At 41.5% G+C, this 21,818-nt stretch overlaps 1 protein-coding gene across 14 annotated transcripts in view; it reads left to right on the top strand.

Moving 5' to 3' along the window:
- ntng1a (netrin g1a) overlaps window positions 1–21,818 on the top strand; it is a 111,975-nt gene that overhangs the window by 72,069 nt on the left and 18,088 nt on the right. For all 14 annotated transcript variants that reach the window (XM_038724808.1, XM_038724916.1, XM_038724798.1 and 11 more), the window contains exons 4-5: window positions 8,619–8,791; window positions 20,326–20,352. In XM_038724808.1, coding sequence (XP_038580736.1) covers window positions 8,619–8,791; window positions 20,326–20,352 — 200 coding nt within the window. The remainder of the gene's footprint in view (window positions 1–8,618; window positions 8,792–20,325; window positions 20,353–21,818) is intronic.

Below are 21,818 nucleotides of genomic sequence, written 5' to 3'. Positions count from 1 at the left end.
TTTGAATTATAAAAAAAATATATTGTAATTCCTACATTTCTAAAAACATGTAGACTACATGTTCGTGTCTATGATTTGACAAGATTTCTGCTGTAAAAAGGCAGATCAGACTGCGGTTAATGCTTTGCTGGCTTAGTTTGTGGTGCTTTATGGTTTTCATTGCAGTATGGTTGGTACTGAAGTACTGTTGCAGTGGTCAATCTGCAATGATTAATCAGTTTCTGTGATCATTTGTATAAAATTCCCATCTCTCATATTTTGCAGTCCTGCTTCAATACGATCATGTACACTCCAATACATAATACATTAACATAAACAAGTAATTTTACAGTACTGCCTTAAACCTCCCTGGAAATTAGATTTTCCCTATTTTCTTTAAATGCGTAGGTCTGTTGGCTTGTGTTGTGGTTTCTGGTGCTGATCGGACAGCTCCTGTAAAGTGCACTTAGTTTTACTTGGCTGCAATTTTCTTTGTTTCTGCCACTGAAATAGTTTGCATTGTCATAAAGCTGATACTGACATGTTATACATCTAGCTTTTCGTTAAGCTGTAATCTTTCTTTTTTCTTATCGCCCTCTCTCTCTCTCTCTCTCTCTCTATATATATATATATATATATATATATATAAGTCTCTTCTTTCTCTCTCTTTTCTTCCCTTGCTCAATAAAACATCAAATTTTGCACCTGCTTTTCCCAGTCATAAATGCATCCGCCCTGCTGGAGCAGTCAATATGCAACAATTCAGAGATCATTTGTATACATTTCAGCCCATATTTTGCAGGCTTACATACTGAAGGATACATACTGTAAAAGCTGCCACAAATCCTGACCTAAAATCACTAAAGAAACACACAAATACAAAACCTATGGCCCAGATGTAAAGACACACAAGCCCACTTTCTCCCTCTCTCTAAATCTTCATCTCTCTTCTCTCTCTCTCTCAAACACACACACAAACACACACCTGCATGCCCTCCTTCAAGCAATTCTTTACATCGCCTGCCGTTCTCATTAATCACCAGGAGGCCATGCAGCCTCCCGTTTAATATAGTGGAAACGTTGTCCCCTCTGGTCTATCAGGGCTCATGTTTTCAACACAACAGTGAACACTGTTACCACCCGAGCTATTAATGACCCCTCTCGGGGTTTAAGAGGGAAAAGAAATGCTAAGAGCACTAAGAGTTAACCCTTCTGCTGTGAAACTGCCAACATTTTCTGTAATTACACCTGCTCCTGGGGTCCTACCCTGGTTTCAGATTTTGGCCCATGGTGGGTGAAGCCATGAGAGATATCTGCTCCAGACTTCGGGATTATGTAACAGGGAAGAGCAGGGGCGCCGCCAGGAATTTTTGGCCCCATGACAAAAAAATCTAATTGGGCCCCCTCTGTGCAGCTTTTGTCACCACGTCTCTAGGACCTAGAACGGTTCCATCAAAAGCTTTAAATAACTCTTGCAACTGTCTTGCTTCTTGTAGTTTAACACTAGTACTAGCGCAATATTTACTGCTGGTGATTTGTACATGCAAGTCTGCATAAAGTATACAGTTCACTATCTGGAATGATGCTAACTAGCATGTCATTAACACAATGTTGCTCACCTTCTTCAATGGGACAGAGAGGGGTACAGTTATTGGGAGACTGGGCTGCTGCTGACTCATTTGTTGTTAGTCTGCTAAAAGGGGCAGGGACAACGATTTAATATGAATATCTTGCAAAACGTTTCCCTGCACTGATTAAATGTTGATGAAATGTAGGCTAACTCTAGTCTGTAGCTATCTAGCTTATTTCACTCTGGACATTAAGCCAACAGGTTAACACCACTCACAGACTATAGGCTACCCAGCTTGGTGAAAAACTGGGTTACAGATTGACATCCTTTCCTTTGTCTTTCTTCTCTTTTTGGTTTATATAACGTATAATTTTATATTAGTTTGTACCTATTTTTTGGGGCCCTTGTCAGTCTCCCAGAGCTCCCCGCCTGCCTAATACACAGTAAACACATTGTCATTACAAAATGGAGACATTAATTCCTAAGTTTAGAGCTGATGAAACATGGAAAGATATTTTGGAAATTTGGATGGATTTGTCCTAACTTTTCCTCCCTGGGGAAGAGGGTTGTCAAAGTTACAAAGTTTGATGGCTAGTGACATTAGCAAGAGGCAACAAGTTAACAGAAAAAAAATTTAGAAGTATTTAAGAAATGTAAATAAAGTAGTGACTGATACTAAGTACAAAATGGATACTTTTATCAAACAAAAATGTTTATTAAGATTATTAATGAGAAAGTATGGGGCTATGGATGAGGCAAATATTTTATGCTGCAACATAACATATGCACTCTCTCTCTCACACACACACACACACACACACACAAGCACACAAGCAAACAGAGGTCAAACGCAGTCTCACCTCTCGCAGTCTGTGGACCGGCTACCGACCCAAAGCAATCAATGCTGCGGGATCTTTGGGGAGTTATTTTCTTTAAGGGCTCCAATCAGTGATGCCGCTTATGAAATGACAAGAACGCTTAACATCACTTTCTCCACCTGGCCTCGCATTGAATCTATGTGGCACTGTCCTCCCAGTGATGGGATGCTCTCTCACTCCTCCGCAGGGCATTTTGCTGTCGCCAGGTCCACAGCCAGTAGTCTTTATCTGAGAGCAGTATCAGCGAGGCCCAGCATGTCGATTCTATTGAACTGGCTTGGCATGTCACAGGCAGTAAAGACCTCTTGATTGACTCCTGCTTGGATAGCATGTCCAACTCCATACATTAGTAATGCTGAGGATTCAATAGATGAATAGCCCAGACGGATTGATGCAGGCAGGTGGCACATTAACTTCAATGCAGGGAACCAGAGATGAACTGAACTTGCAGTGTAATGACAAAGATCACAAAATACAGATATTGTACTGTTGTCTTGGCATTTTGTGGCTGGTTATACACCAGAGGGGCTATAATTATTTTTGTGCCATTTTAGTTTTGCAAGATTACTTTTTACATTTATAATGATTTATTTTGAGAGGAACATGCAGCAGAAAGAAAAAACACTCATCAGCTCACCAAAACAATCATTAAAATGATTTAAAGTGTTGCAGTTTTTAAGCTTGCCGCCATAGTTCAGCAGCTGGGTCACTACTGTGTGCACCACTCCAAGGCTTAATTGGCAACTTAAGCACATCACTTTTCCAATATGTACTGCTGTACATATGAGCACAGCCAGGCAGCTCAACCAACTCAGCTGTGCCTGTAGCTTCTGTAGAGACTTAACTCCCAGTCAGTTCATGTATGTTGCACCTCTGCAAACTGTAACAAAAACTGTGGTTTGCCTGCGCTACCCTCTCTGGCCTGCAACCAGTTCCTGCAACCTCTTTCTCTCCTTTGTGTCTCTCTCCACTTGCCAAACGCTTGTAAATAAATGAAAGTGCTAAAGGTGACAGGACTGACCAGCACCTGTTTAAAAATATAATTTGAAAAAAACACACACAACAGATCTTTACAGTTTTGCTGCTCTTAGTGATCTTTCTTGCTTTTTCTTTGACTTCAAGTACATTTTTCTGTTATTAGTTTTAGCTGTTACAAGCAGCCTTACCAGACCAAAATGTGTTACAAATGATGGATATGTAAGATTGCTAAATACTAAGGGACAAGAGTCCGCCCGTCTGTCAGCCAGCGCCTTCACCTGTTTAACAACTGTGTATTATAAACTGAGGACTTCAAATTGAACTGCAACTGTCTGTTCAGACAGAATGCAAAGCAAACTTTCTGTCTTGTTTCATTCACATGAATTTGATAGAAATTATGATGTTGAATAGGTCTATAATTTCTTATCATGCCGTGGCTCTGTACTTGTATTTTCTCATGCCAACAAATTGAACCAAAAATTGACATTTTAGAGAGGAGCAACAGAGAGTGTGCCATGGTTCCCACAGCCTCCATTTTTCTCTAACTGCCCACTTCCCAGTGAGAGGAGAGGGATGACTGGCAAAGAAGGATATAATAAGGGGGAAGATTGGGGGCTGAGGTCTATCCCAGGAGAGCTGGGGCTGAGCGCTCACTCCTTCCACTTCCCACAATGCACTGCAGGCTGGGGGAAGGCAATTAGCTGGTAACACATTAGCAGGCAGGTGTATCAGTTTTAAGCCAGTATAGGCAGCAGATGGAAGTCACATATCAATGTGCAGAGAACCAGTAGTGTGTATCACTATAAAGATGTCTGTGTGTGTGTGTGTGTGTGTGTGTGTGTGTGTGCATGTGTTTGGGGAGATCAGGTGGGACAAATATATCGTACAGTAAATTTCATTCTGTGTGTGTGTTGTGCAATTAGCCATTCGACAGACAACAAATCACACAAGCACACCTCACACGCCCTTTTTACCAGTCAATCCTGTGTTTCTATTTTATTTTACACATAATTAAGCCCCCGCCACTTGCCCCACCCCACCTCCCGCCCTTCGCTACCTCCGGTGTTTTGTCGCTCATTTACTGCAGACACTGGATGCAGACATGAGCGAAAAAAAAGAAGCGTTTATTAACCCAATGTTTGACCCGATTGGCTTGCGTATGAAAACACCTGGGCGTTAGATTGAAATTTAATTGCTTCACTTAGTTAACCCACTTAAGGACCATGTTGCGTTTAGTCTGCTCAATTTGTTGGGATCATCAGCTTTGTGAGTCGGGGATGTTGTAGGCTTGGATCATGGATAATTACTATTAATTAGTGGCTGATACTTTTGGCTTTGAAGCCTCAATGAGCGAAATAGAGCAATGTTGGGGGATGAACTTGGCTGAATGGAACTATGCAGATAATGGCTGAAGTGATGGAAAGGGGCATTTTATCTGAGAGACAGGGCATTGGGTTGCTTTGTTTTTGTTTGTTGTGGCTGGCATCATCAGTGGGAAGGCACAATATGTCGTCGGCACCCATGGTGTCAATCAGGATCCCATTACTGCAGAGGTCATAAACACACTGCTCCAGGTAAGCCAAGTCTCGACGGGCTGCTCCGCTCGCATTTCCACTGTGATAAAGAAAAATAATAAATTTGGGCCCAACAATATCTTCTGCCCCCCACATTTCAAGGAGAACTTTAAACTCTTGTCATATAAGAATATGTTCACTGCTCTTTCTCAAGACAAAATGGAATCATAACTTCAGTTGAGGTTTTTTTTTTCCTCTGTGTTGTTTTTTGTTTTTTTTGCCAGTCTAGCAATTTGCGCTCATGGCCTCACGGGTAATTTTATGAATACATATCAGGACCTTTAGCTCACAGGCGGTGGCTGGCACACTCAATAATGCCTCGAGCAATATCACTTTGAGAGCAAAACACAAAAACAAAGATGCCTTAGCTTCATGAATATTTATTAATAAGAGATTCTGGAGCAGAGTTAAAAGTGATGGTCTAATAGGTGGATGGAGAAGAGAGATGTTAAGAGAATGATACAAAGACTCATGGAGGACACAACCCACAGAGGTTTCAAGAGAAATATGCCCAATAGGAAATGAAGACAAAACACTGTACGTATGGGGAACCCTGTTGGGAATTTCCTATTAAAATGCTCTTAAATACACATTTACTTTGCACCTTCTCTGAAGCTGTAATTGCTGGTGCAGCGGTGAGGGAGCCTCCCCTGGTATCCACATTCAGGAGCCACTGCTGATTGGCAGTGCAACAGCACTGGTGGGTATGAGACCCTAAGGGCCTCTCTGGCGGTCTCCATTATTATGCCGACGGCGCTATCATTTCTGGACGCTGATTAAAATGTTGGCGAGGTTAAAAGAAGCTGAAGGTTAAACCACAAAGGGCTCCATGTGAAGTCATTCCACACCACACGCCCTATCCACTCCTCTTACACATACACATATATACTGTAGAAAGGCAATAGAAAGCTGTGAGAGAAAATTCAAACTAATATTATGAAAAATGAAAAGACATACTTTTGGCCTGACAAACATCACTAATTATAGTGTGTCCGTGCAACCAGACAAATGTGGACAATCAAAACAAAATAACTTGTATTATTATGTGGTTGATTTTTGAAGTGAAGTAGATTGCATTTTTTCAAATCTGAATCCTTTCGAATTGGATCCATTTATCCATTAACTTTAAATATTTGTTACCAAAGTTAAAACTAAAACTCAGAGTTATTTTGAGATGTATTATCAGCTTCCTTTGGCTTAGAAAGCAGCAACACTACAGTTAAGAGTGTCTGCCTAAACATTATTCATATCTTGTATCTACAACTTGAAAAGAAAGATGAGCAGGATAAGATGTGAAATGCATATTGAAAATGTATCTGACATGATGAAGTAACAGGTGAAGTCATCCCTTATATTTCATGTGCTACTTACTCCAAACTGCATGTCCCAAATTAGAATGTAAAATTAAAATGATATGCATGAAAATGTTTAACTGGGAGATTCTGACTACTGAAACTGATGTAAGTCTGTTTGTGCTGCTAAATTGCAAAAGCACTGGGAGTTGCATTTCTCTTCTTCTGATAAAGGCTAACCACCTTCCTCTACCTCCATCCCCTGCACCATGCAACATTTTCCGTACCATTTTTTCTACTGAACAGAAACTGATATCAGCCCTCCATCCAACATCTCCAGTAAGACAGCAAACAAGCAGACCCCCAGAATGTTGAAGTAACGGAGCATTACTGGGAATAGTAACTGAATTTCAAACTGTAATCCCTTACACTTCTTGTTACTGAAACAGAAAAAAACACCTGTGCTGTAAATCCTTAAGAAGTAATGTGTTGCTAGCTAAAAATGAGACGCCTCATAAGAAGCCTAAATGTCTCCTTATCAGATTCAATATCCTCTGAGTTTTGCAAAGTATTTTATTTGATGAGCCTGAAGCCGGATCTGAAATGTGACAAGCTATTGGACCCCAAAACCCGATTCACCACACAGCTCTTAAGTTTGGGGCAAATAGCAGATATGCCAGGGTCAAGGGGGGATGAATGCTTTCCCTCCAAATTATTATATTTGTTTGAGGATCACACTAAGCTGCGGCGAAGCAGAATGGGCTGGATGAAAGAGGCCAGCTGTCACCGGAGTTTCTCACTGAGACGTTAGCGAACACAACTGTGGGGCTATCTGTGTCATCTCCCTCCTCTACACCTTTCCCTCACTCTCTCTCTCTGTCTCCCTCTGCCTGAGGAACAAATTGAAAGATGCATTTCACCTGGGTCCCAGTTAAAAAAAAACTGGATGGCCTGATGAAAGGGCACTTTCAAAAGGAGGCTTGAGTTGTGCCATTTTGTCTGCCTCTTAGTCCTTTCTCCTAAAATACACAAACAGGCATGACTACGATGAGTCATGCCTGTTGGAAGTCAGATTTCCAGAGTTTATACAAAGTTGCAGCCAGTGTTGGAACTGGTGCGTGATCGTGACTCATGTTAGCACTTTGGAAACAATAAGGTTATCTTTGAGAATCTCATGTTTCTCATGCTGATGTTTTGAGAATACATAGTATCACATTTCAGCTTTAGATGTCAAGCAGCGTGTGATTCCAGCTCTGTACTTGTCTAAACTCTCTAGTCCAGTGATTCTCAAAGTGGGGTCCGGGGAACCGCAGGGGTCCTTGAGGGTGTTCCAGGGGGTCCCCAGCAAAAAGGGGAATCGTTTAATTTCACTATAATGCCATCCATAGGTAACATAATGACGGAATGTGTCATGGGTTTCATACACTTTCTGTAATAAAACATCTAAAATGAAAAAATCGTATCAGATGGGGGATCCTTCCTTTAACGCTCAGTCATGTTGTGCTCTGCTGCAAAGCTCTTCAAAAAGAGGTTTAGCAATTCAAAGTTCTATCCATTCCTCAGAGTATTTTATGCTGCATGAGGATCATAAATTAATTTAACAGGTAGATATCCCCTCAGTGCTCATCTAGCCACAGCAGAAAATGAATTTGCTGAGTTTATTGTTAAATGAAGGTTCTAGTGAGCTGGATGTGAGCGGGAATTTAGTGCACCTTAAGGGAGTCCCTCTTTCCAAACTGGAAATATGCTTCTGAGATCTCATCTCATATTAATTTGTCATAGCGAACATAGCCGTGCTGTTTCTCCATGCCGCCCTCTGGCTAACTGTGAGCTATTCCTCGCCTTGCAGAGCTACAAGCCTCGATGCCTTCAATCTTCTCAGTGCTTGTTCCACAATTTAACTTGGCTTATTTTCCTCCGCACCTCTTTGTGCCTCTCTCCCTCCTGATCTTCCCTTGCCCATCAACTGTGACCTTACTACAATTATGCATCCTCCAGTGGGACAATTAAAACTGAGCTACCTTCCGGAGTGGAGGGAGGAGGGGGGAGAAAAGGGAGGAAATAATGATGCCTAGATTTGTTCGTGCAATCGCAGGGCTCCTTTGAACTAGCTCCTCTTGAAGTTTATGAAGCAACTGCTATAGCCGTTATGACTGTGTTCCAGTGCCACCACTAGTCAAGGACACGCTGCCCTTCAGCCGCATTTTCCACCAATATAAGACCTGTCTGAATTTTCATTCAGCGCAGGGAATATTCACTTGTGTTGACGTGGTTGTCCTCTTTCAACTCCACCCCGCTCCCCTCCTCTCCCACCTCCCGACCACCCTTCTCTCACCCTCTTTGACAGGTGCAAGTGCAACCTTCACGCCAACAGCTGTGTGTATGACAAAGAGAAGTTGAGCTGCGAGTGTGAACACAACACCACTGGGCCTGACTGTGGCCGCTGTAAGAAGAATTACCAGGGGCGAGCGTGGAGTGCTGGCTCCTACCTGCCCATCCCCAAGGGCACGGCTAATATCTGTGAGTACACGCACACACACACACACACACACACACACATACACACACACAACAGACATTTTGAGTAATTTAAAGGATGGGTCATATGACACAGCAGGTATTTGTATTGGTAATGTAGGTTTCCTATGAAATGTTGATTTAAATAACAAAGGCTTCTACACAGACATACTGAGTTGATGTGAAGCAATTAACGATGTTTCAAAGAGATAAAAAGGCAGAGAAGCAAAAACTGTGGGGAGACCAACTTTTGTATCTTTGATTATTCATGTCCTGTGGGAATTATCAAGTCTGTGCGTAAAGTCCTTCACAGACAAGCCCACTGCGACTACTGTGTGTGCTGTATGTCTGTCTGGTAATAAACTTAGTCCTCCCATGTCAAAGCAATAGTGAGCAGCAGCCACAGCAGCAGATGTCCTGTGTCTGCCTTCAATCTTCGCTACCGTCTTTCTATCCTTTGCAAAACACCCACGCCATCAAATCAGTGCTTGGACTGAGAAGACCACACATGCTCTCTCCTCTGTGTGTGAACATACTGAGTGTGCAGGGTCAGGGTTTCAGTTCACTTTACTTTTCAATTTCACTCATTCTTTAACCTGTATTCAACAGGGGAAGTGACTTGTAGACCTCATGAAATAAGCACTGCTTTGATGAAACTTTTGGCTCAGCTGTAGTAACCGAGAACATTGTTGTAGGGGTTGTATTAATAAATGAAGCAATGATTATATATTATATATGATTTGCAGTGTTAGTTATTCCCTCCCCCCTTTTTTCACAATGTCCTGTCTCAATCTTATGTAGTTTTAATATAGAAGTTTGGATGAATAATTATAAGTGGCTACTTTTCTTTCACTCTTGTAAAAAAACAAGTCGTGACATACCAGCAGAAGGCTTGCCTACTTTGCCAAATTTTTGTTATCCCCTCTTGACCCCGAGGCCTTTTCATGAAAGAATTGAATTGGCATGTACAAATGGGATAACACTGTTGCAGGTTCCCAGTTGTTATCACTAGGAACACTGGTCTTCAATACATCTATAACAAACTTACTACACTATTTCCATGTGCAGTTAAAGTGGCCAATTACCATGACTCCATGTATGATCCATTCATTATGGGTAGCAGCATGGTCTTGCGTCAAAATAAAGGTTCAGGTGTGATGAAGATGACTCATGAAAACATATAGGATATAGCATTGTTTATGGAGCCTGGGCAGAAGAGATACAGTGCCAGCATGTAACGTGTGAACACATGGAATGCCAACACAAAATCTCAAGATTTAAATCCTTCCTAGAATTACAGAGACTCACTAAGTGTCCAAATAAGGTAGTTGTTCACATACATGTGTGAAGAGTCTTTTGGATATTGGTTCAAATCAAGATACGCTGTGTGTCATTTAAGCCACATGCATCACTTTCTAAACAAAGCCAGTCAGTCTGTATAGAATGAAACTATAAAGATAATCTCGACCTTGTGATACCTTGCCAATGGATAACAGTGCATCGTTATCCAGACAACTACATCAGTCAGCCGACCAAGCACGCAGAGAGGAGAGACAGAGTCTGATCTACTGTTTTGGAGAGTCCCTGGCTGTCACCTTTGGCCTACTTTAGCTAAGCTATTGGACCCGTACATGACCTGGGGAAACCTGTGTCATAGTACCCCTAAATTCCCCCACAGTCATTATTATTTTGAAGTACCTATTGATGTAGGGGCACAAGCTTTGCTTTAAACTAATACTATATCATAACGTTATCATATAAAGTTAATAAATAATGTTCTCCAGCTGCAGCTTAGATGTTAATGTAAGACGGAACCAATTATTTACCCCTGCTTGAGCTGAAGAAAGTGGTTCAGCTCCTTTTAGTCAAATGTCTTATGGTGATGTCACATCTTCTTCTAGAGCTTAGGCAGTGGTGGGAACCATGGTTAATGTGGGCCCAATAAGCCCAATTTGACAGTGGGCCTCACACAAGAACCACTCCTATGAACAGATTTGTTCTTAATTGACCCTTCGCTAAGCCACGCCCCTCTTAGCTTCTGTTGCTAAGTCCGACAAACTGTCAGACCTGTCAGACTTTTATCATAGTGTTGCCCCTGTCTATTACTGCAGTCCCTGGAGAAATCTTGTCTAATTCTGGGATAAAGCGATCTCAGAAAGAAGCAGATCGTTTTGCAGTTACATTATACATTTGAAGATTCTTTTTAGGCTGTCAAACTGACTCAAACTGACGTGAAAAAAATAAAGACGGAAGCTAAAGTCTACCGATCACAGTGTAAAAGTGAACCACCGTACAGCTGGGTAGGGCTCTATTCACTATTACAATCATTACAAAGCAGAACAGTAGGGCTTTATAACGTTACATTCAGTAGTAAGTTAGCTAGTGTTAGCTAACTAACATCACTTTAGGAACAATCCACAGCCTACATTTTTCTGGATTCTGGATCATTTTATTTTAGGTTTTGGAAAGTGAATAAATCGTACTTTTCCTTTAAACTTCTCTGGGTAGTGATTGTAGATATTACAAGTGCCCCAGGAACAGCATTTGACCATATCTTGGAAAAATACAGCAAAAAAAAGCTAGAAAGTGACACCTTTTGCATACAAGTCAATGGAGCGCAGCCACAAAAGCGTTGGACCTCAGAGCGAGTTCTATACTGCGCTGTGATTGGCCATCTGTGTATTCGGGGCGTGGCTTAGCGAAGGGTCAGTTGGCACAAGCGAGTGATAAATATGTATTAACATGTTTATTTGTATTGGGTCCACTAATGTGACTACTGGTACTGCTAAATATGTTGATTTCTGACTTGAAGCTGGGCAGTGTGAATTTTTTTTAACCCTTGTATGATATTTTTGTGATGAAACTTGTGTGGCAATAAAGAGACGTCAATAATGCTAATGACCAAACCTCATGAAATGAAATGAGCAATTTACAACAACTTTGTGTAGTAAAAAGAGTGTGCACTCCTGAGCATGAGGAAACCTCAAGGGAGAAAAAGCAAGATTCTTGGGGCCCATTGTTTGCCCATTGGGCTATAAAGATAAACTTGCCTTGACTAGAAGGAGGAACGCAAAACTATTTACAAGCCATGCAAAAGTTGGGATGTATTGTAATCTCCATATTTTTCAAGGGTTCTCTCTACAACACATACCCAAACTCTTGCTTTTTATTATTTATTTGGATCCCCAACAGACAAACACAACAGCTGCTCTTCCTGGGGTATGAACAAAACAAGGACACAGTGTCGGCTCACAAAGCCTGGCTCGTAGACTGCAACAAAAAATGGGAGACACAGAGTAAACTAAGTAACAAGGCAATTTATCTACAACAAAACAAGCAAAACCAACAAAACCTATGGATGGGAGGAATCTGTAAAGTGGTGTATGGAGAGCATGAGTGAAAATGAGCGGCATGGATGTTGTGCTGCAAAAACAAAGAAAAGGGAAACCAAAAGTCACAGCGCCGAGATTTTGACATGAGGAGCTCTGCCCAAGGAAACTGTGGATTTACCTCCCAATTAGGTCTGCAGCCCTGGAAACAGAAAGCAAAGCAACAGCAGTGTGAACCTAGCAGGAAGTCCGTCACGCAGCACTCTGTGGCTCTGAAGTCAGGAGCTGAGCTACGATCCATGTCCACTGTCTCATGTGAAGACACCCACAAAGGGGGTAAATAAGATGTCAGTGAATGAATGAATTAATAAATGAATGATGGACTTGTGAGTTAATATAGCATTCACATTTAACATAAAAAACAGTCTACTTCATCCCATTCTTGTTATCCTCTCCATATAATACCATGTGAATACAGGATCCATAGTGGCCAGTTTGAATGCCATACATCCGCTAAGACAGCAATGAGCAGCACTGCTATAAGTTCAAGTGTGCTTATTTGAAAACCCAAGTTTTAGCCCGCCCTGCGCCCTTATTGCATCTGATGGGATGTCTTTCTCTACAGTGCTGGAGGACTCTCGGCCGCCGGCTGATGACTTATTCTCCCTCCCAGAGGATCTGTGTTATGAGACTAAGGAAGGGTTAGTGAAATAGTCATACCCAGAGCTCAGATTGACAGCACATTATTAAAAAAGTTGACACACACACACACACACACACACACCGGTGCTGATCCAGTCGTCCACGCTCATTCATAACTACAACACACGAGGACACACGCGCTCCCTTTACCCTGCAAGTGATGAAAAACAGTCTTAGTATAAACTGCATTATTATACTTTGTCTTGGAGGGGGAAAAATCCATAACGTAATAACGCGGTGAAAAATCTATAGGAATGCAAGGCTATCCCTCCTAAATAGAAGAAAAAATGCACAAGGCCGACAGAAAAATGCACCTTGTGCTGTTTTGTAATTTTCAAGCCCATTCAACACCAATTCCAAAAGTCTCCTTCCCTCTCAATGATTTCCCCTGAACCCAGCGAGCATATGGCAGCTCTTCGGAGACAAATTTGTCAAAGATGAAAATTTAATTAAGATTTAATTTCTTTTTACTATGCCCATCAAGTCGTCTGATGCGATAAGGGGATCGATGAATCATCATCCGAAGGGGGTGTGGAGTGTGTGTGTGTGTGTGTGTGTGATATTTCGTCTTACTATGGCACGAAGAAGAAGAAGAACAGGATTTAAAAAGTGATGATGAAAGAAAAGGATGGCGGAGATAGAAGGAGGGGAAGTGGGCATCACTCTCTGTCACAGCTAACTCAGCCTTCTGGGGTGGCTCTGTCTCTCTCACTTTCCCTCTCTCCATCTATGTCTCTCACCGCAACCCCCTCCACCCACCCACCCACCCACCCATCTCTCAGCCTCACGCTTCCTCCCTCTGTGGAGACAGAAGGAGAGGGATCAGTTTGAGAATCAACCATGGCAGTTCATTTCACTGTAAGGCTGAGGATACGGAGGGAGATAGAAGCCAGCGGTGGATTGGAGCAGTAATGGGTGCCCTCTGAAAAGTTGATTTCAAATAATAAAATGTATCCTGAATGTTATATTAAAGGAATTATCCTTAAAGGCACTTTAAATGGATAACTGGAGAATTAGACCTTTTTTTGCGTCCTGCATGTGCTTGCATGCAGTGTGTATTGCTGTAGCAACTTAAGGTTTCAAATAGCTTCAACCCATCAGCTCAAACTGATACACACATGCACAAACACAGACTCATTTACAAAATATGTTCACACACTAATGGCCACTCAACTGAACAGATATTGGAAAGAAGAGTGCAAACATGTACCTTAGCTAAAATGCTGAAATCTGGATTTTCAAAAAAACAAGTTATATATAAATGGCAGCATGTTGGTGCTATTCAAAGAAAGACCTGATTAGTTCTTCTTCAGCGAAAGGCCTAACATAGTAGCTGTCCTGCTACTTAACTGACAATAGGACAAACGAATGGGACTTTAATGGGTTGCGACCTCGCAAATGACTGTTTTCAGTAAAAATTTATTTTCTCCCAATTTCAAAACTGTTTAGAGATTCATTTGCCATTTATTCTGTCTGCAGCTTGATAAAATGAATAGATTTCCTTGTCAGGACAGGATTAGTAGACACTTGCTCAGATTTAGCTGAAGCCAGCTTCAGAGTTTATGGATCGCCTTTGATCAAAGAAGTAAAAGACGTGGATGCAGTGGATTTCACTGTAATGATTCATCCCGTGCCTGGAAAGAAGATCCACATTAGCCCTCCACCGTCTGACTGAAAACCCTGCATTTCATGAAAATGAAAAGAAGCTCTGTGATATCTGGAGTTGGCAGTCACAATAACAACAAATATTATTTTATAACCTACAAATTACATTCTTCTGCTGCTGCTCTCTAATTAGCGTACATTAATGCAGAGCTACCAGATGCTACAGCCTTGTAATCAGCCCTCTAGTCCAAAAGGTAGGCGCTGATCATGAAAATGGGACCAAATACACACACATAATGCTTCACACCTATTTGCACAGACATGTATACAGACATTTAGATTTTTTATTTATTTATTATTAATATTATTCCCACTTGTGCAGAGGAAGTAGGTTAATGGCAAGACCAAATCCCAGAGGAACTGATCATGCCACTGTAGAATAAATCTCGTGCTTTTGTGAGTGAACACAAACATCCATTACTGCATATGGGTCTCCGAGATGTGTTCTTTAGATTATGCCACTGAAAGAGAGTCAGGTTTGACAGGATTATGTGGGGTTTGCACAAAAATACAGCAAAATGCCTTCAAAAATATGTTGTTTAAATATGTATTATAGGCGTTCAAATGGTTTAATGAGCCCTGGGTAGCACATTAATACTAATGCATTAGTGTAATCACATTACTTTCCTAATGAAGCACTAATCAAGCGCTAATGTAATCACATTACACATGTGCCAATATATGTATTCCTTCTGGAATTTCAACAAAATGAAGGCCCTTGTGTTTATTGTTTACCTTACAATTGCTTGATCAAAAAGAAGGTGTTTAATTTCAGAGTCATTCCTCAGCTTTGCAGGAGAGACTGCTCTGTGTAAAATGTGAGTTTTTTTTTTTCATCAGGCTCACAGCTCTACGGTGTATTCAATTGGCACCATGTGTTTATGCATCTACACACCTAAACACGCATGTTGTGCACACATAGCCTCACTTCCAACCTTCTCCCTCTCCCTCACACACAGCACCCACACATTTATGCTTTTACTCCTGTTTACGCAGCTATTTGAATTTCCATTTTAGCCCCCTTCCCTTTCTGTATCTTCTCTGTAAAACTCATCGCCTGTTGTTTTGCATCCTCTCGTTCTGTTGCTCCTTCTGCCCTTCTTCCCCACCACCTTGTTCTTCCTCTTCTTCTTCTGCCTCCGCCTGTTCTCGCTCTATCTCTTGGTTTTGTTTCATGTGCATGTTCTCTCTCTCTCTCTCTCTCTCTCTCTCTCCCCCACAACACCCCCAACCACCCCAGAGACCAGGCTTGTTTACTCTGTCTTTTCCACATCTTGGCTGCGTGCAGCTGTGACGGTAATCTTTATTTCAAATATTTGTTTCTTCCATCTCCCCACTCCATCGCCCAATGCTGCCACCACCAACGTACACTTCATTCCTTCTCCTGAAATCTTAAACTGCACGTCTTCCAACTTGGCTCCTGGGCACTTTAAGACGTGCCACCTTCAATTCAGATCTACACATTGAGAGCGAGTGAGCAACCCGGGCACTCTGGCGAGGCAAGCTGTAATTTTGCTCCGGAGGAATTCAATCAAGTTGCATGCCGTGTGCTTGTGTTTTGGCAGTCTTTCCGCTACTAACCAGTTAGCAATGCCTGTCACCATCACTGGGTTCTATATAGCCAAAGATAATGATGGATTGCTGTAAAATGATGGCAAACAGGGAAAGTAATTACCAACTTTGCCTGCGGTGGAAATTCAGCAGATAAGCCCGTTTCCAGAGCAGTCCAGTTAGCGCCAAGTCAAACAGGTGAGACACATTGAAGGTCAAAGCAGAATGGATACTGACAGAAACAATGTAAGGACGCCCACAGTCACACAGACATAAACAAACACACACAATCGTACTCCCATGCCAACAACTGAATTGGCTCTTGATAGTTAAAGGTAGGAACCATATGGCAAATTTGAAATCCTCTTTTTTTTTTTTGACAGATTAGCTTGTTCAGTGAGGATGTATGCCAAAGATTTAAAACCCATAGATCCATGAGAGAACATTTTATTATTGGTTTCTGATAATCCATTAGGAAGGTTTCAGTGATGGTCTTGGATGGATGACAAAATAATTGGAACTGAACCAGTGAAGGATGAACATCAAGCACTGGGACTTGTAACCACACAGCTCTGTGAAGTGAGAATGAGTTGATGCCCCACATGACTCAGGATCTGTACTGTATTTTAATGCCACATTTGTGTGTCTTATGTGGGTGTGTGTGCGTGTGTTTCATTTTTTATATCTCAGTGGGGACATTGACCTGAATGTACACCAACCCAGCGTGTCCCCTTGGGGACAAACTCTTGAGGTCCCCACGGGTAGAGGTTGCTTTTTAAGGGTTAAGACGTGGTTCAGGGATCAGCTTACAATTAGGTAAAGGTTAGGGTTAGGTGCTAGGGAACGCATTATGTCAAGGAGATGTCCCCATTAGTGGCATTAGTGGAACAAACGTATGTGTGTGTGTGTGTGTGTGTGTGTGTGTGTGTGTGTGTGTGTGTGTGTGTGTGTGTGTGTGTGTGTTCCTGCAGGATGGTAGTCAATTTCACTAATCATTACGGGACTGGGACGGGACAAGAAAAAAAGTCAACAGGAGCGACAGACGGGAATCATACACTGTGTTCTGGGGGCCCCACATGCAACAGAACACAGTGTATGATTCCATGTTCAGTGAATGGTACGCCCCTCTGAGATCACGTTCACCACCCAGTGGCTGGCCACCATGATCCCTGCACAACTCATGAAAATCAATGGAGCACGCCGTCAACATAAGCAGCTCCTAATGCTCTTCCTGTGCGATAGGACAAAATTAGATTGCAGCCGTGCCCCATAATGGCGGGGCCAGGCAGGTGAAGGGGATTGGAAATGACGCTGATTGTAAATTAATCGAATGACCCGACATGGGATCCTGAACATCTGCTTGAACCCCACAGGTTGTTCATAAAGTGGCGAATAATTGCCCTGACAGGCCATTCGTGTTCCGGATCATGACCTGGAAGAAAAGGTTATTTGGTCCCGAACTAGACAAGCTGACAAAGTGTAATTTGTCGAATGAGAAGTCATTTTGACTACTCAAACATTTTATTGCATAGGAAAATGTTTTGCATCATAAATAGAGGAAGATCAACACCTCATAGGCTAAATCATTTTTAAACTACTGCTATTTTATGTATAGTTAACACATTGGTGTAATGGGTTCAACATTTGTCACATATACGTGCACGCCCTTCCAGTACATCAGGATAGCTGATGTGTTTTTGACATTTAGCAGACACCCAACAGCAGTCATGTACAGTTGGTGCAGCGCAGTACTTTGTAATTTTTTATATATATATAAACACTTTTATAAAGAATATTCACTCTGCTCAACGTTTGGTGATGCACAAGTCACCTCTCTCTGGTTATATATTTATATCCCCTCTCCATTTAATATAGTGGGTCCCCTGAAAATTTTCCAGACTAGATTTAGATAATGCGTATTATTGCTCAGTCAGCTACTTTAACCAGGCCCTTTTTAGCACTGCGTTATTTTGTGTTTATTTAGTTTTTTGTCTCACATTTCACCTACAGAGCTAAAATACTTGCAGTCTCACATTTTTGACTTTCTGAATCTATGGAGGAACCTTGTATAATTCATGTTTGGCTCAGTGGTGTATGCATAAATAAAGTTTGCAGTAGCCGACATGTGTTAATAGATAATGGTGTCCATATCTGACATAATTATGCTTACTGATTGTTTACACACATTACATATATATATACATATATATATATATATATATATATATATATATATATATATATATATATATATATATATATATATATATATATAAATATATATATATATATATATATATATATAAATATATATATATATATAAATAAACAATGCCATGCTAAAAGGCCGAGACTAAACCTGCATGTCCCAGGCAAAAAGTCAGCATCCTCAACAGTTGATGATCCATGTATCAGACAATAGAAATAAAGATACAGCATTAGCCTTGTGTTGTAGTTTTGAGAGCTAGTGTTAGTCTTTGTTTAATGTTTATGATAAGGAAAAGTGTAACCCTCTCTGTAAGTATTTCTCTTACTAGCCCCATGCACACTTGAGGCAGCTGTTATCGTTGCTAAGCTAAGACAGGACAATTGTTTGGGGCAGATGCTTAACAAACAGTCCATTACATATTACATAGATGAATTTAAATCACACACTTATTTAGAATGATATTTAGTTTCCACAATTTCATAGAGTTGTGACACTCTCAGAACCAGTGCTGTCTAATCAAACTGTACTTTGCGAAAACAGTGATTGTGATTGTCATTGCTCCTGTCCTTCCAGTCTCCTGGTTAGCATCTGCCCACCCCCTTGAGGTCTGACACCCATTACGCTCCACCTCCATATGTCAGCATAGCCTCCTGCACTTCACAGCTCTCAGACAGGTCACAGATTTGGCTCCTAAATACAGCTTGCAGGCAGAGATCAGAGGAAGAGTGATTGAATGACAGGAGTTTGATCAAAGTCCGCGAACACAAACACACGCACACACTCAGGAAATCCTCATGTTTCCTTGGAGATATTTCGTGACGGCTCCATTAGATGAAAGGCCCCACCAAAAAATCCTGCACAGATGCCTCCTTGCCTCCTCAGCTTCCTCAGCCGTAGGTGTAGTGGTGAGCGGCTGACACGAGAGATGTGAGCTAGAGAGGAAGAAAGCACTCTTTTTATTTCATTCCTCCTTCTCTAGTTTACGTGGGCGCATTTCTCCAAATGCCCAGCATGCTTCCCCTTCCCATGGTGAGGGGGTTGTTTGTTTTTGTGGGCAGACTGCCTTATTGAGGGCAGGGTGTAGAACGGATGGGAGGGAGGGCCTCCGTTCAAACGGATGATTAGAAAAACTGGAGATGGCGTCCATGTCCTGAAAGCAAATTCCTTTGAAAACAAATGCCGACCCAAAATACTCACCAGTTTGTTCAGGATACAGATGGTTCATGGTGTCTGAAACAGCCACGAGTGTGAATTCATATTCACAGGCTAATTAATACCCAAAACAAGATGTCGGTGGATGGTTCAGATGGCGAAATGGTTGGCGCAACAAGCCTGGCGATGTCCTAGTGTGGGAGAGATCTGGTCACCATGGGGATGAGACAGACTGTATTATCTGCTCAGTGGCTGTCTGGCACAAGGGATTGCTTGATGGAGGGATGGATAGGCATGCAGCAGGATAAGACATGTCTTCCTTTGGCATCAGAGGCAGAGTTTGCCATCTATGACGTCCTTTGATATGTAGAGTGTGATTGTGTGTCTGTGTGCATGAGAATTCTGCCTTACGCGTCTTGGGCGACATCTTTTCCTAAAGCAGTATTCAACATTTGAACTTTAAAATAACTCAAATATTACAGTCTCTTACAACAATGAGCCTGTCGTATTCACTGAAACTGTTTTTTCACTGATGTTGGGACACTTTCAGGTGTGTGCCTCATTGCTGTGGGAGAGGGCAGCCATGACCTTTTCTGGCACTACCAACAACAGGGACATCAAAGCAGAAATAATGGAGGGAACCAGAAGAAACCAAAAAAAAACAAACAGTGAAGCTAAACGTGCAGTAGACAATACATTCAAATCACGGTGAAGAGTAGCATTGCTTTAGATGTGTGTGTGTCATTTTAAGTGTATGCAGCTCATCAAGATGAATCATGAGTCTTGGGGTGGGAACTCAGTCAACTGTGAGAGAGGATGGCAGGACTAACAATGTACTTCCTAGTCTCAAGAAGAAATGTTGTAGTTGTGACTTAAAGACAATTGTATGCCTTAATTTAAATTGTTCTTTTTCTCTTTCTCTTTTGCAGGTATTCCGAATAACATTGGTCCAGTTAGTAAGTAAACAGTTACATAGGAACTATATGAATGCTTGATGCTTTGCTTTGCCTATTGTGCCACCGTTTACCATACAACCCTGAACTTGGTGCCAAGTGTTCATTTCTGATTCCTACCTACGAATGATCACTCAACAATTGTTGACCGGGTGGGGGATAAGCAATTACTGGGGGCTATATTGTCATGATATGGGCATATTAATTTACTTTTTCCAGACTCAACTCAACTAGATAACACTTGCCTGACTCTGCATGCAGAATGTCATTTGTTGTTTTTTCCCCCTCTTTCCCATACATTATAAATAAATGGCATCTAGACTTTATTAAAGTGCCAAGACCTCTCTGGCAGTATAAAGTCACAGGAGGTCATTTTAATATAAGCCGCAAGCACCTCAGCTGGTATTATCTTCGTCAACCAGTAGCCCCTCAGGAGGGGGAGGAAGAAGAGAGGTGCCGTGTCTCAAGTTACCGCTGCCTGGAAGGCTGTGTGATGCAGGAACCATAGGACTGTATTGAACAAGTCAAAGTGCATTCACAGCTTGGCTCACTTCTCTGTTATCTTTCTTCTCATTGCCCTGCTCTTAGAGAGTATCTTCTGTTCCAGCAAATTGATTAGCAAATTGCCCCCTCCCTGTCCTCTGACACAAAGACACATGCACGTTTTTGATAAATTGACCACAATAATCAACTTACCTGTTAAATGATGATATAGACAGCAGAAATTAAAGGCATCTATACTGTTGCTGCAGTATTGTTGGCTCTGGTGCTCCATGCTAACACTTGAGCATACACTGGAATGAGTGATGAAATCAATTAACTTCATCTAAAGACACAAAGACACCCAACAACTGACCTTTAGTAGCAAGATGCTTTTATGAAATTATCTGTGGATTTAGATATATATTTAAAAGAAAAGATACATTATAAAGTCTGTATCCTTTCAGTTTCTGTACTTTTTACCAATGCCATATACACATATAAAAATTCAACTTTAAGGAGTTTTTGACTGTCTGAGAAATACAGGTATTTACTCTCTTGCTGAGAGTTAGAGGATGACGATGCCCCTCTCACAGCTGTCCCTTAAATATGAAGCTATAATCAGAAAACAGCTTAGCTTAGGACAATGACTTGAAGCAGGGGAAATTTCTGAACTGGCTCTTTTCAAAGGTAAAATAAACAGTCACATCACACAAACACCTCTAAAAGCTCCCTAATTAACACATTATATTGTTTAGTCAATAGAAAAACTTGTGTGTAAAAAGGGCCAGGCTAGCTGTTTCCCTCTGCTAGGTTAAGCTAACTGTCTCTTGGCTCAGCTTTCATCAGTTATCTTACTCTCAGCAAAAAAGAGAAAATTCACAAATGTATTTTTAAGCTCTGAGTTCCATATGTTCCATATAATGCTTGCGGCTTAATTTCACTCAATATCTAGTTAATGCCCAAGTATCACCAAGCCCAGGTTATAT

This window comes from Micropterus salmoides, unplaced genomic scaffold, assembly GCF_014851395.1.
Source record: "Micropterus salmoides isolate LMB-PRFRI ecotype aquatic unplaced genomic scaffold, ASM1485139v1 Ms_hic_scaffold_1, whole genome shotgun sequence".
In the NCBI taxonomy this organism is placed as follows: domain Eukaryota; kingdom Metazoa; phylum Chordata; class Actinopteri; order Centrarchiformes; family Centrarchidae; genus Micropterus; species Micropterus salmoides.
Note: the sequence above shows the minus strand (reverse complement) of the source record. Positions and strands in the feature narration are given on the sequence as shown.